Consider the following 13,598-nt stretch of genomic DNA (forward strand, 5'->3'; position numbering starts at 1 on the left):
AAAACTACTATACAATATATAATAAATGTTCTTCATGCTGTTACTTCAGACTTTAATATAAATGCATTGTGAGATTAGTAGTAGTAAAGAGTAATTTAATAATATTCAGAACATCCGTATTTGGAATTTAATATACACTTGTAATTATGTTGCATACCAAAAAATATGGATAATTTGCAGAACATTTTGTTCAGCTCAGCCATAACATAATTTTACTTTAGAAGATAATAAAAAATATGTGTATATGTGTATATAATAATTATAATAAGTAAAATTCCATTACAATTTATATAATAAAACATGAGGAAATGTATCAAGGAACATTTATATTTTTTTATATTTTGCTCTTTAAAAGCCTAAAAAAATGGGTGAATTTTTATTTATTTATTTAAATACTTTTTAAAATTGATTTTAGTGCTTGAGGTTTCAAGTAAAATTAAAAATAGAAAGGTGAAAGATTTGATTCAGACTATATTTTGGATTATTTTATATATTTTAAGTAACTCTGTAATGAATTACAGAAATAGAGAAAATATATAAAATTATTATTTTAATTATTTTATTTAAAGCTTCTACAGTGACGGTGCCATTATTTCTGTCATTTTAAAGCAATCGGTTCTTTACATATTTATTTGTTTGTTGTTTATATCAGACCACACGTCGTAGAAAACACAGTTTCTATTTAATAATTATTTCTAACGTTATTAGAAATAATTCCAAACTACGTGGTTGTTGTATTCTGGCACTTCCGCTTTCTTCTTTCGCTCCTTCCGTCACTTCCTCCTTGTGCGCGTCGGTCACTCCGCGCTTATCTAGCATGCAGCGGTGCTGTTTTTGTTCACTTTAATCTGTCCAACTCCGTGCACTGGAGATTTTTTTTTTATTATTTTATTTATTTCTTTTCTTTTCTTTCCAGCAAACCTTCCCGGTTTCGCCTGTGCACACGTGTATAAGAGCGCGCGCATTTCCGCCATGCCCAACATCGTGCTGTTCAGCGGGAGCTCCCACCATGACCTCTCCCAGAAAGTGGCCGACCGCCTCGGGCTCGAGCTGGGAAAAGTGATCACCAAAAAATTCAGCAATCAGGAGACCTGGTGAGTTTTTTTTTTTTTAATCCCACATAGAAATCAGCGAAAAGCGTAAGAATCGGGGGCAGCACGTGCAGCTTAAACCACATGTGTTTACACGCACGAGTTCTCAGTCCGGCCAGCTCACGTGCTGATTTCTTATAATTGTACAGTTGTCACGTTTCTGCGAACTTTCTTGCTCTGAAATTATTCACACACGTGCGCGCGCGCACACACACACACACACGATCGGTTCATGCCCCGGATCAGCCACAACAAGGTTGTTTTAGGAAGTGCCTATTGAAAACTAAAGGCATTTGCAAAGGATAATTGTTAATGTTTAGCAGGAGACCTGCGGGTTTAATGCTAATATTGTGCAATAGGATCATGGCTTCACATTAGCACTTCTGTTTATCACCCAGTTTTTACACCATTCCTGATTGACACGTGACAATGCACCCTCAGATATAAAGGCACCAAGCTGTGTTGATTGAGCTGAACTGGACACACACACACACCAAGATCTGATCTCAGAGGAGAACTGAACTGTGCTGGACACACACACACATACACATACATAACACACGCACAAAAAAAAGAACTGAACTGTGCTGGACATAGTCAGACACACACACACGCACATGCCACTTTACATTTATATATATTTATATTAATCCTGTTTACGTGTCGCTTTAATATCTGCAATCACTGTATACACTGTTCTTTGCACATTGTCTTGTTCATTGCACAAAGTCGGCCTATATGTTGTTTGTCTGCACTGTCTTGTCTTGTCTTGTCTTCCTGTGCACTTCTGTTGTATGTCTAGTTCTTAAAGACTGCACCTTAAGTATAGTTTAATTTTTTATTTTAATTTTTAAATTATAGTTTAATTTATTTTTTATCTCTGTGTTTAGCTCTATAGTTGTCTGCGTCACCTGTACTTTGTCTGTTATGTGTAGCACCTTTGGTCTAGGAGGAACGTTGTTTCACTTCACTGTGTACTGCATCAGCTATATATGGTTGAAGTGACAGTAAAGCTACTTTGACTTTGACTTGATTGTGAACAAGTGTGTACCCTTTTAATATATATGTTCTACCTGGAAACCTTTAAAAGTGGGTTGTAAAGCATACCACAACAAGGAAGCGTACATGGATAGACATTTACAAATGCTCTAGTGTGCTACTGAGTTTTGGTATCAGACTCAATACTGCTGTGAATTGGTTTAATTTAATTGATATTTTGCTATGCATGCATGTGACAAATGATATTTCGCATGAACCCAGGACACAACCAAAGACTTACTGCCATCACGCCCATTGTTTTGCATAGATCAGGCCCAGTCAAGTTTTTACCAATACTCAAAATAAAAATAAGTTAAAGGCGGCGTCCCTTTCCTACAGTGCCAGAAACAAGATATAGTAGATTAGATGTTCCTGCTAAATAAGCTGCCAAAACAATGATGGTTAAACTGGTAGATCATCTTTGTGTGCTGGTAGAAAGGATTTGCAGATAACCTCTTAAAGGTCTAAATTGAATCGAAGTGGTTTACCAGTTTGACCAGTTCAGCTTGTGTTTTTGCAACTGACCAAGCTGGATGTTTTGTCTAAGAACATTGCCACAAGGTGAATGTTGATGCAACAGATGATCTATTAAAATGACCTTGCAGTTGTGTTTTAAGGACTGAAGATTAGAAGAAGCACATCACAGAAGGACTAAACTTGTCTTAAGGGCCTAATTGCTGCTTTACTCTGTTCCATCATTGTTATAACGGATCAGTAGGTTACATGGTTATCATTGTCTAGACACCTGACTGCTTTAACTAACTGGACAATAAAATGGCACTGTTAGCTCAAAATTCCTGCACACATTTTCATAGAAAGCCTTGTGATCATAGGTTAGCCGAACAGCGCTGAAATCTCGAAGATCTGTCCACAAAGCTTTACCTCCATTTTGTGAATTACCACATCAACCTGAGTGTGATGCAAGAACCGTTATCTCGAGCTAAAGTTATGTAGTCGTCACAGTGTTGTTTGGCTAAACCAGTGTTTCTGGGACTCCTGATCAATGAGGTTAACATGAAATGTGGCCATGTTAGCTTTTAGGCTCCTGTTTTATTTCTTTTCTTTGCCAGTGATTAATACGTTTGATGATGATCGACCCGTATCTAAAAATATTTTTTTACCTTAAAACCAGATTTTGTGCTTCACTTGTACTTTTTGTGTAGAAAGATCTACGTGATTGTTTAATTAGGTTTCCCAGATCTTTTTAATAGGGACTTTGATGACTTTTTTTTTTTTTCCAGTTACTTAGCATTGATTTATTGTTACAAGGACATGAAAATCGTTGTATACCTTGAATTAGCCAAAGGCTAGGTGTCTTATAACTTATAAGGCGTCATCGCTAAGCTTTTCCCCTCAGATCATGAGAGAACTCCTTGCACTTGTTAGCAAGCACATCTGGTACATAATCTTAGTGGATGTTATTCTACGTAATAATGTATTAAACATGACACAATGCCGTATAATTAAATATGTAAGTTTATCTTGTCTTCACATTCTAGACCTGTGGTAGCAGAAAGCTAGGTGAATAGGTGAGTCCTGAAAATTAGCATTGCCTCAGGTCATGAGAGAACTTTTAAGATTGTGCTGTGTTTTGTCTCCCAGTCTCGCCTGTAAAGCTTGTTTTTGTTCCTAATTGATTTGTCATGGTCCCTTTTTCTTGTTCCTTCACGTGACACGGTTAGAGACAGATAAACAGTGGGAGGCCAATCTCCTGTCAGGAATTTTTCACACAAGTGCTGACTTGATTATTTTTTCCCCCCAACATCTTATACTCTTATTATGCAAGCAAGAAAACGTATACTTCAAGGGCTCAAACTATATGAATTCTGTCATGGTCTGTAGACGGATGGTTGTATTGTAGAATATTTTCTTCAGAATATATCTTGAGGTCCTTTCAGGCTGGAAACCTTAACTGTTAAAGCGATGCAAACTTAGCTGCGATGCTAAGACATTCCAGCTTCCGTTTCCTTTATAAGGACATGTTCAATTCTGTTTAAAGGTTTTTTAATAATAAATGGATGCTTTGTGGAAAATCTGTAGAAAGACCTTCCCCTCGAGATTCATGTTGAACTCATTGATCAGGAGTCCCAAAACCACTGGTTTAGCCAAACAACACTGTGACGACTAAATAAATTTTAGTTCTCAAGATAACGGTCCTTGCGTCACACTCAGGGTGATGTGGTAATTCACACAATGTTTGTTCAGCCTTGTTAAGTGTCCAAATCTTCTTTTAGTACTACTACAGCTATGAGGCTAACATCATTGAAAACTATTTAGAAATCAATGTATTCTTGCTTAAAATAACATAGGGGCAAAGTAATAGCACATTTATTTTAAGTGTATATATTGTTTTCATGCATATAAATATCTATACAGTGACTCCAGTGGTTTCATTTGTAATTTGAGGGAAATTATCATTTACACACATGATTTGAGAGTAGTTGTTGGTGACGTGGCAATAATACCTTTTATACATGATTGAGTATTTTGCTAATCGATCTGAGGAGCCATGTTTTGTTTATTTGCAATTCATTCAATGGGAATGACTAAAAATAGGGTTAATGTTATAGTAAGTGACTGTCAGCAGTCGACGATACACCACAATGCTCAGATGTGTGCCTGGGACATGGTTTAAGCTATGTATGCCATTTCTGAATGATAATTGATGGTGATAAGCCATTATTTCGTCAACCAAATTGTTGTTGTTTGCTACAGTGTTGAAATAGGTGAGAGCGTGCGAGGCGAGGATGTGTACATCATACAGAGTGGCTGTGGAGAAATTAATGACAACCTCATGGAGCTGCTGATCATGATCAACGCATGCAAGATCGCTTCTTCATCACGCGTCACCGCCGTCATCCCCTGTTTCCCCTACGCCCGACAGGACAAAAAGGACAAAGTGAGTAACAGTTTGCTGAAATGTTTTGAAAATTTTACCTGCGTTCAGTAACATATGTAGCTGTATAGATTTTATTGATCTTTGCCCTCTTTTCTGACTTGTTGAGCATGAGACAGCAGGTCTGGTCTGAATCCGAGGGCTGATAATTATTTATCAGTAGATTACTGAACATTCCAGTGAATATTATGGCAAGTTGATGCGGTGTTAAGATGTTGAAGGAATAAAGTCTGACTTGTTAAGCCTTTTAGTAACCTATTAGAAGGGAATATACTCACATTCACAGCTACACTAAAGCTAAAGGGACACACACACACAAAAGGCATTTTTACAGCCAGGCCTGAGGTCAAAGTTTGAAAAGCTTAAAATGGGGTTTATGTGAGCTCTAATTCCTTTAACCTCGACCGTGTGAGTAAAACTTAATCTAGTTAAAAGCACACCAGGCTTAAAAAATTTAACACCTCATACGCTTTAATGTTACTAAATGTCCAAAAATTCTTAGTCGATCTTGAGACTTATGTTTGAGCTTTATATCATATTTTGGTTTAAGATGAAGATGTAAATATAAGAATAAAAGCACAGTGCAAAGATTGCTTGTTGTTTGAGAAAGAAATTTGTATTTCTTTCAGAGCCGTGCACCCATTTCTGCAAAACTGGTGGCCAACATGCTATCAGTAGCCGGAGCAGACCATATAATCACCATGGACCTTCATGCTTCACAGATTCAGGTAACAACTTCGCAGGCAGTTTTATTTATCAAAGTCGTGTACAAATGAGGTCAGATCTGCTAATAAATTCAGAAGGAAATGCCAAGGAAGTGTCTATGCCTGTTTTTTTTTTTTTGTTTGTTTTTATTTATTTATGTATTTTTAAATCTCACTTCCACCCTCTCTGACCACTCACAATATCTCTAATGAACTTAGGTGGTTCTTTTCCCAGCTAATAATTTCAACTTGATCAGAATAAAACATTTACTGAAGATGAACACCAAAGCGTTAGGCCACACCATGTTAATAAACATGTTTTATAATGTGACAAATAAAACACGCAGTCTAATTGTTTGTTAGTTTCCTCATGTCCCAGTTCCAGTGCTAATTACAACCAACTCAAGCTCAGGCCTGTCTGAGCTCCATCACAGGCCAGAAAAACAACTCAACTCAACCACTGAACACATACACATAAGTGGTAAATTAAACCGAGGATCGCACTACAACGTGTATAACGCTAATGAAATGAACACAAAACAAGAAGTGTTGATTAGTGAAAGTGTAGCAAGAGATATGTGTAAAAAAAACGTGTGCTGAAATCCTCCATGTTGAAGAAAGTAACGTCTCATGAATGAATTCTTACGTATGTATGTATTTAAGCCTGCGGTCGTGTCTCTCTGGGTTTTGTTGTTTTTGTGTGTGTTTCTTATTCCTAGCAAAAACTACTTCTGGAAAATCTTCCAGAGCAATTAAAATGAACTACACTTCAATCATCTAATTGGTGCTTTTTGTGCTTTATCTTTCTGCCACCAGGGATTTTTCGACATTGCCGTGGACAACCTGTACGCTGAACCCGCAGTCCTCCAGTGGATCCGAGAGAACATTCCAGAGTGGAAAAACTGCATTATTGTCTCTCCTGATGCTGGTGGTGCTAAAAGGTAAGCTTTTGTCATTTTGATCACGGCTAGGGTCAGGGGTCGAGCACTCAAGGCTGACCCGGGGATGGTTAACAGGTCAGCTTTGACCAAAGATCATCTTTGTTGTTCAGTAAGACCAGTTTAGTTCTCTGGGGGTGTGATAAAATCTGCAAGAAAGCAGTTGTTCACCATCGCTTTGAACTCTGAGTCATTTTCTTTCAACTATTAAACATTTTTGTTTTCTTTTTAATCCCTTACACTATTTCAGATAACAGCAAGCTGTTCGTTTATATTAAGCTTTAATATACAAGAGTAATTTAAGTCCTGGGTTAAAAGCCATTTAGCTTGAAAAGGAAACATCGATCTAAATCATTCATAATAGGAACAAGATCTCCGTCCAAGGATTAAGTATTTATAGTATCACTTTTAAGAAAGCTATTTATCTTCATCTAATGATGGGACAGGATCCTGAGGATACTTTAAATACATTTAATTACAGGCTTATAAAGAATGGGACTTCATTTTAAGCGACATTCAGTGTCATACCAATGAGAAATCCAGTGCAGTAGCAGAGACGACATTCCAAAGACTCAAAGTCCCAGAATGCAATGCAGCTTCTCGGCTCGGCACGTTAACCATCTGTGAGATCTAAGAGAAGCACAGTGGTCTTGATGGTATTAGAGGAAAAGTTGAGGATTTGGAGCCCTATCTGTTTGAACAGAGTGTAGAGGTGAGGAGACGAGACAGCTGGATAGATTAAAGGACTAAAGCTCTGCTGTAACACTGTGTTTATGTCAAGATGAAGTGAAGGGTAAATCCCACTAATGGCTGAAATGCATTGTGGGGAAAAGTAGGAACAATGTCAGTGGGGAAGGAAATTTCATTACCAAATATATAGATGCTGTTGGTGATTACATGTTAATTACGCATATTAAATAAAAGGTATTCAGGGTGGGTGGGGTATTCAGTCTTTAATGTAGCAGGAAGTGCAAAAAGGTATTGCAAAATCTTATGTTTAGACATCTCCATCTGAGCTAATGGAGGTCATCGATCATCTTTGCACCTTAAATACATCAGTCAGGGAAATGTAAAAAATCTATTTGGTGTCTCTAATATTTCCTCAATCTGAAGTTGTAGACTCTTCAGATAGAAACATGCAGATATGTCTTCTAAAGTACAGAATTTTCAGTTGGGTCATTTTCAGGGAGTAGGATTTATTCACACCTAATGAAAGTTTAGTGAAAACCTCAAAGCAAATATTATGTCACTGTTTCCCCAACTGAAGATGACATTTAATCAGCTAAACATGCTAATTTGTGAGTGTAAACCTGTGCACGTGTCCCCAGGGTGACCTCCATCGCTGACCGGCTGAACGTGGAGTTCGCACTCATTCACAAAGAGCGCAAAAAAGCCAACGAGGTGGACCGGATGGTGCTAGTAGGGGACGTAAAGGACCGAGTGGCCATCCTGGTGGACGACATGGCTGACACGTGTGGAACCATCTGCCACGCTGCTGATAAGTAGGTCATAGCACACAAAACGCACACTCCGAATGCAAAACGAGCAAGCATGAACACGTGACTGGTTGAATAACACAGTCATGAGATACACATATGAGATTTATCAGGAGAAACTAGATGTTCACATTAACAAGCGACAAAATCTGTTACTTAATGGAGTGGTTCTGATTTACAGGTAGTTGCCAAAATGTTTATAATTGAAGGTAAAATTCATATAAATGTCATAAATATAATATTTATGTAAATATAAATAAGGAAGGGAACATGGTAGCTTATTTCTTAGTACGTTTGCCCCAGAAATCCAGGGTTGCAGACTCAATTCCTGCCTCTGACCCATTGTGCACTGAGTTTGCATGTCCTTCCCGTGCTTCAGGGATTTCCTCTATTAATCCAGTTTCCTCCTCCAGTTCAAAGAGATGCGTCGTAGGCTGATTGGCATCTAAACGATGTCCATCGTGTGAATGGGTGTGGGATTGTGCCCTGTGGTGGGTTGGCACCTCATCCTCTGTCCCTGGTTCCATGTGACCCTGTGTAGGATGAGCAGTACAGAAGATAAATATGCATGTATTTGTCCACCAGGTCCATTGTATACAACATGGAGCTCTCTCTCTCTCTCTCTTTGTTCTTTCTCTCTTCCACTTTTATTTTTCTTAATCCGTTTTACTGTCACCTCTCTAATATCTCTTCCTCATCATGTCGTCAGGCTGATCTCCGCCGGAGCTATAAAGGTTTACGCAATTCTTACCCACGGCATCTTCTCGGGTCCTGCGATCTCGCGCATCAACAACGCTCCTTTCGAGGCCGTCGTCGTCACCAACACCATTCCACAGGAGGAGAAGATGAAGCAGTGCCCCAAAATCCAGGTACTACATACTATAATAATCATCCGACTTCCTGAATGATTGTTAATTATTCTGAACACCATATTGTGAGCTGGCAGTGTGAACTTTCTTGGGGAATATAAATATAGGTTGCCTTCATGATTGGAACATTCCACATGTAATTTAATAGGATGAAGCTCACGCAGAGCTCAGAGAACTTTTACCTCTCGACCAATCAGCTTGCGAGTTGGAGGACAAGTGAGGAAAAACACATTTGACTTGTCTGAGAGAATATATATAGAGATTGATATGTTGAGTCAAAATATTTTATAACCAGTGTTCCATCATTGCAGTATGACTTGTTAGTTGGTTAATATTAGCTAGAACTAGTACTGTTGTGGTTATAGTGTATCACAGGAGAACATTTCATTTTCATATAAAAAATAAAGGTGCCAGCAGTTTTTATGAATCAGGGTATCATTTAATGCTAGATGTTTTTCTGTTCATGGTATTGAAAAATAAAAAAATGTATTATATATTAAAATTAAATAACGGAATTGAAATAAACACATACACATCTCAAAAAATGTCATAAATCAATATAAATACAATTAATTAAAAAGATTAATTTAAATTAAGGAATCAATTTGGTATTTTTCTAAAAATTTTCACTTCCATTAAAATATAAAAATAAAAAAAGGAACATTAAAATGTTATTTTAAATAGCATTGACCATTTTTTATTAAAACAAAATCTCCTGTTATTCCAGATAAAGTTTACAAAAATTAAGGAATGAAATCAAAATTCTAATTAGTGATTGTTTCATGTGAATGGCGTAATCATTGTGCTACTTGCCATAAGGACGGTGACGCCTCCTATTATTGTTTTTCCTTAGACATGTTGTGAGTAGCATGTGCTTCCCAAGACGCTTTTAATCTGCAGCTTGCTGTTTTCTGTTAGAGCTCATGAGCTTCGTGTGGTTGATGATTTGTACGTATCTTTTCTAGGTCATCGACATCTCCATGATCTTAGCCGAGGCCATCCGGAGAACCCACAACGGCGAATCTGTCTCGTACCTTTTCAGTCACGTTCCGTTGTAAGAAAGAAGAGAGCCAGTTACACTTTTCCTCCTCCTCCATCACCAATTCCAGTATCATTCCCATGTGGAAGGCCAGAGAGTCGATCAAATTCTGTAGCCGGCAGCAAGCGTCCGGCCCTTGTTTATCTCGCCCACGTCACTCTTGTTAGCATTCCATTCACAAAACAAACTTTGGGACAATTTACATTGGTTCTGCTCTCAGTTTTCAATCTATTTTCTGACCTTGTTTTTGATTTACCCAAATATCTGATGCCGACTTCACTTCAATTTAGTGTCTCTGTATTTTTTTTTTTTTCCTTCCCCAAACGTATGCATGTGTATATAGTTGCCCTACAAGCAGACCCTGTAATTTTTGCATTAGAAGATTATAACTTGTCAGGATTTAGTTTAGTCCTAAATGTTTCACATTTGGGTTCCCAAGAATTTTGTTGCTTGAATAAAGAGGAAGCAGAAGACGAGATGTCGGACAGAGAGAGTATAGACTCTCTCTCTCTCTCTCTCTCTCTCTCTCTCTCTGTGCCATTTCATAACTTTATAATTCGCTTTATTCTCAGAACTGATTTAACATTGAACCGGATTTCACAATTTCAAACCTGATGACCCTTGTGAGAGAAATGTAACGGTTCTTCGGCCCGAGTCCACCGTTGTGGTCTTTAACGCAGCACAGTTTATCGCAAACAAACGTTGACTCTCCATTTGCACGGTGAATTTTCAGACTATTTTTACAACTAAATAATCTCTGATCAGTTGTTATTAAACACACAGTTCAGAACAGATGCTCTGTATTTTCACTGAAATGGCTAAGAGACTGTTTGAGACCACGCTGACTTGTGAATGTTGAGCTTTGTGTAGTTCTCCAGTGCCAGGCTGCATGAGTTAACACTGCTTTTGTGATTTCAATGTTAACCTCCATGATCCAAATAAGAACATATTGTCATGGGTGAAGCATGGACCTAAACACAATAATGTATAATTTCTGACAGAATCCTGGCTGTCCTTTGTTGCGCCGTGCTCTTCATCCGTTATAAAGCACATTATTACACAACGGCACACAAAGTATAACGTATAAATCAGTTGTTGTCCAGCAGTGGACATATCCAGCAGTACCAACATGATTAAACCTTTTAAATCAGACTTTGGCTTATTGTCATGGTTCAAAGCCACATGCAATGATCACATACTAATATAGCTAGCTTAAATAATACTCAATTAATTTTAATAGTTTGCCTAGAAACCTTTAAAACATTCCATGCTCAGTAGCTTACCAACAGAATTACATTAGTACGAAGAGAACAGTTAGTGTTTTCTCCAGTGGACTCTTGATGTCGGTCAATAGATTTCATTCCTGATTAGAGAAACAGCAAAGTGAGGTGGTGGAATCCATATTTTTAAAACACCTGGATGTTCCTTGGTACATATCACAGCATCGTTTTTTAATAAATTTCACAATATATGACTCGTAATGCAGGCTGCTGTTTTCCTAAGCATTAGGGAATGCATTCCAGACATTATACTCGAGACACTGATCAAGTGTTACTGTCTTAAAGTGACCATGAAAATAAATATATGCTTTGACATATATGTCCTGTCTCTTTGGCCTGAAGGTGTGAATTTGTTCTGGAATATACCAAAATTAATAAACGCAAGTGTTTTATATTAGGCTACAATTAGGTATTGGCAAATCTAGATTTTAAGACATAGTCATTACCTGTTAAGAGTTTTGCTGTGTGGTTAACTGCAGGTTGGTGTAAGGTGTGTGGAAGTCTCTTGACCACATGAGGGCGCCACTCAATTGTGTTATATATCATATCTACTACATGACTATATTACATATTTATTTTAATTCAATTATTTAAATTAAGGAATATATTGACGGACTTAATGGCAACGTATTATTATTACTGGTTTTGAAATATCATAGCATACTTCTCCTTTATGCGTTCCACTGGTATGTAATATGGTGACATAGCATATGTAGAATTATAAATTGTGGACTGGTCAGATTAAAATGATCAGGAATGTGGGTCAGAGAGACCATGTGAACTAAATCTGGCCATGTGAACGATGTTTAACTAAAATATTCCTCAGGGCATGTTTGGTATGAGCCTAGTCCATGTGCCATTGGGAGCAATGTGGTGACAGCCACCACATAAAAATCATACAGGATTAAGATTGAACATTTACATTACGTATATGAGTTTATATTATGCAATATGTTTGTACATATACTGAGTATACACCAATCAGGCATAACATTATGACCACAGGTGAAGTGAATAACACTGATGATCTCCTCATCATGGCACCTGTTAGTGGGTGGGATATTTTAGGCAGCAAGTGAACATTTTGTCCTCAAAGTTGATGTGTTAGAAGCAGGAAAAATGGACAAGGGTAAGGATTTGAGCGAGTTTGACGAAGGGCCAAATTGTGATGGCTAGATGACCGGATCAGAGCATCTCCAAAACTGCAGCTCTTGTGGGGTGTTCCCGCTCTGCAGTGGTCAGTATCTATCAAAAGTGGTCCAAGGAAGGAACAGTGGTGAACCGGAGACAGGGTCATGGGTGGCCAAGGCTCACTGATGCACAGGGGGAGCGATATATATATATATATATATATATATATATATATATATATATATATATATATATACACACACACCCTAGTTACCCACTTATGCTCCAAAATCTCATTCTCAAGAAACATCTTAACATATGACATTCTGTTGTAGGTAACTAAGGTCCACCATGCCACACTGGTGGACACAGTTAATGGAAATGATGGACGACAAGTCTAGACCTGGTAGACCAAGAAAATCCTCATTGCCTCACATATTGAAAAAAGATCAGTTGACACACATTATAAGATAAGATAAAGATAATCCTTTACTGATGGGGAAAGCTGTTGTAACAGGCAGCCATGCATGCTTGTGGTGCCATCTTGAATCATGATCTGCATGGAAGAGTCATCAGAAGGAACTTTTACTCTGATTCTGATGTAAACATCTGATGTTTGCAGAACAATATTTAGGTAAGGTAGAGGCAGTTGACAGTCAGTCAACAAACTAAAGCTAAAATAAACAAGACAATGATCCAAATATACTCCCAAAAATATCCACTATGCACTTCACTGTCCCATGACTTAAACATCACTGAAAATAGACAGACAGACAGACAGACAGACAGACAGATAGATAGATAGATAGATAGATAGATAGATAGATAGATAGATAGATAGATAAACTTTAAGCAAGACAGTCCAAGAATATCTCAGAACTAGAAGTGTCCTTCAAGAAACAGTGGATAAATATTTATTAAACAAAAATAAAAAGACTCCTGGCTACAAAAAAATTGTTTGTAAGCTGTGATATCTATCAAAGGGGGTGTTACTAAATACTGACTAAATACTGAAGGGTGTCAAAACTTAGCACATAGCACTATTATTATTATTATTATTATTATTATTATTATTGTTATTTTTTTTTTATTTTATTTTTTTTTTTATTTAAAAAA

General features: G+C 37.4%; 1 protein-coding gene across 1 annotated transcript; it reads left to right on the top strand.

The window, feature by feature from the left end:
* Window positions 1-767: 767 nt before the first annotated feature.
* LOC131346859 (ribose-phosphate pyrophosphokinase 2) lies at window positions 768-11,223 on the top strand. Its single transcript, XM_058380582.1, has 7 exons — window positions 768-1,094; window positions 4,845-5,028; window positions 5,655-5,753; window positions 6,546-6,670; window positions 7,996-8,169; window positions 8,873-9,032; window positions 9,998-11,223. The coding sequence occupies exons 1-7, from the start codon at window positions 973-975 to the stop codon at window positions 10,088-10,090; spliced, it is 957 nt and encodes a 318-aa protein (XP_058236565.1). The 5' UTR covers window positions 768-972; the 3' UTR covers window positions 10,091-11,223.
* Window positions 11,224-13,598: the final 2,375 nt, after the last annotated feature.

The sequence above is a fragment of the Hemibagrus wyckioides genome, linkage group LG26, assembly GCF_019097595.1.
Source record: "Hemibagrus wyckioides isolate EC202008001 linkage group LG26, SWU_Hwy_1.0, whole genome shotgun sequence".
In the NCBI taxonomy this organism is placed as follows: Eukaryota; Metazoa; Chordata; class Actinopteri; order Siluriformes; family Bagridae; genus Hemibagrus; species Hemibagrus wyckioides.

What these genes read in the sequence shown, in the direction of transcription:
- LOC131346859 (XM_058380582.1), top strand. Translation starts at nt 973, where the DNA reads ATGCCCAACATCGTGCTGTTCAGCGGGAGCTCCCACCATGACCTCTCC. An exon ending in GACAGGACAAAAAGGACAAA is followed by an intron (nt 5,029 to 5,654) that starts GTGAGTAACAGT and finishes TATTTCTTTCAG; the next exon opens with AGCCGTGCACCCATTTCTGC. An exon ending in ATCTGCCACGCTGCTGATAA is followed by an intron (nt 8,170 to 8,872) that starts GTAGGTCATAGC and finishes TCATGTCGTCAG; the next exon opens with GCTGATCTCCGCCGGAGCTA.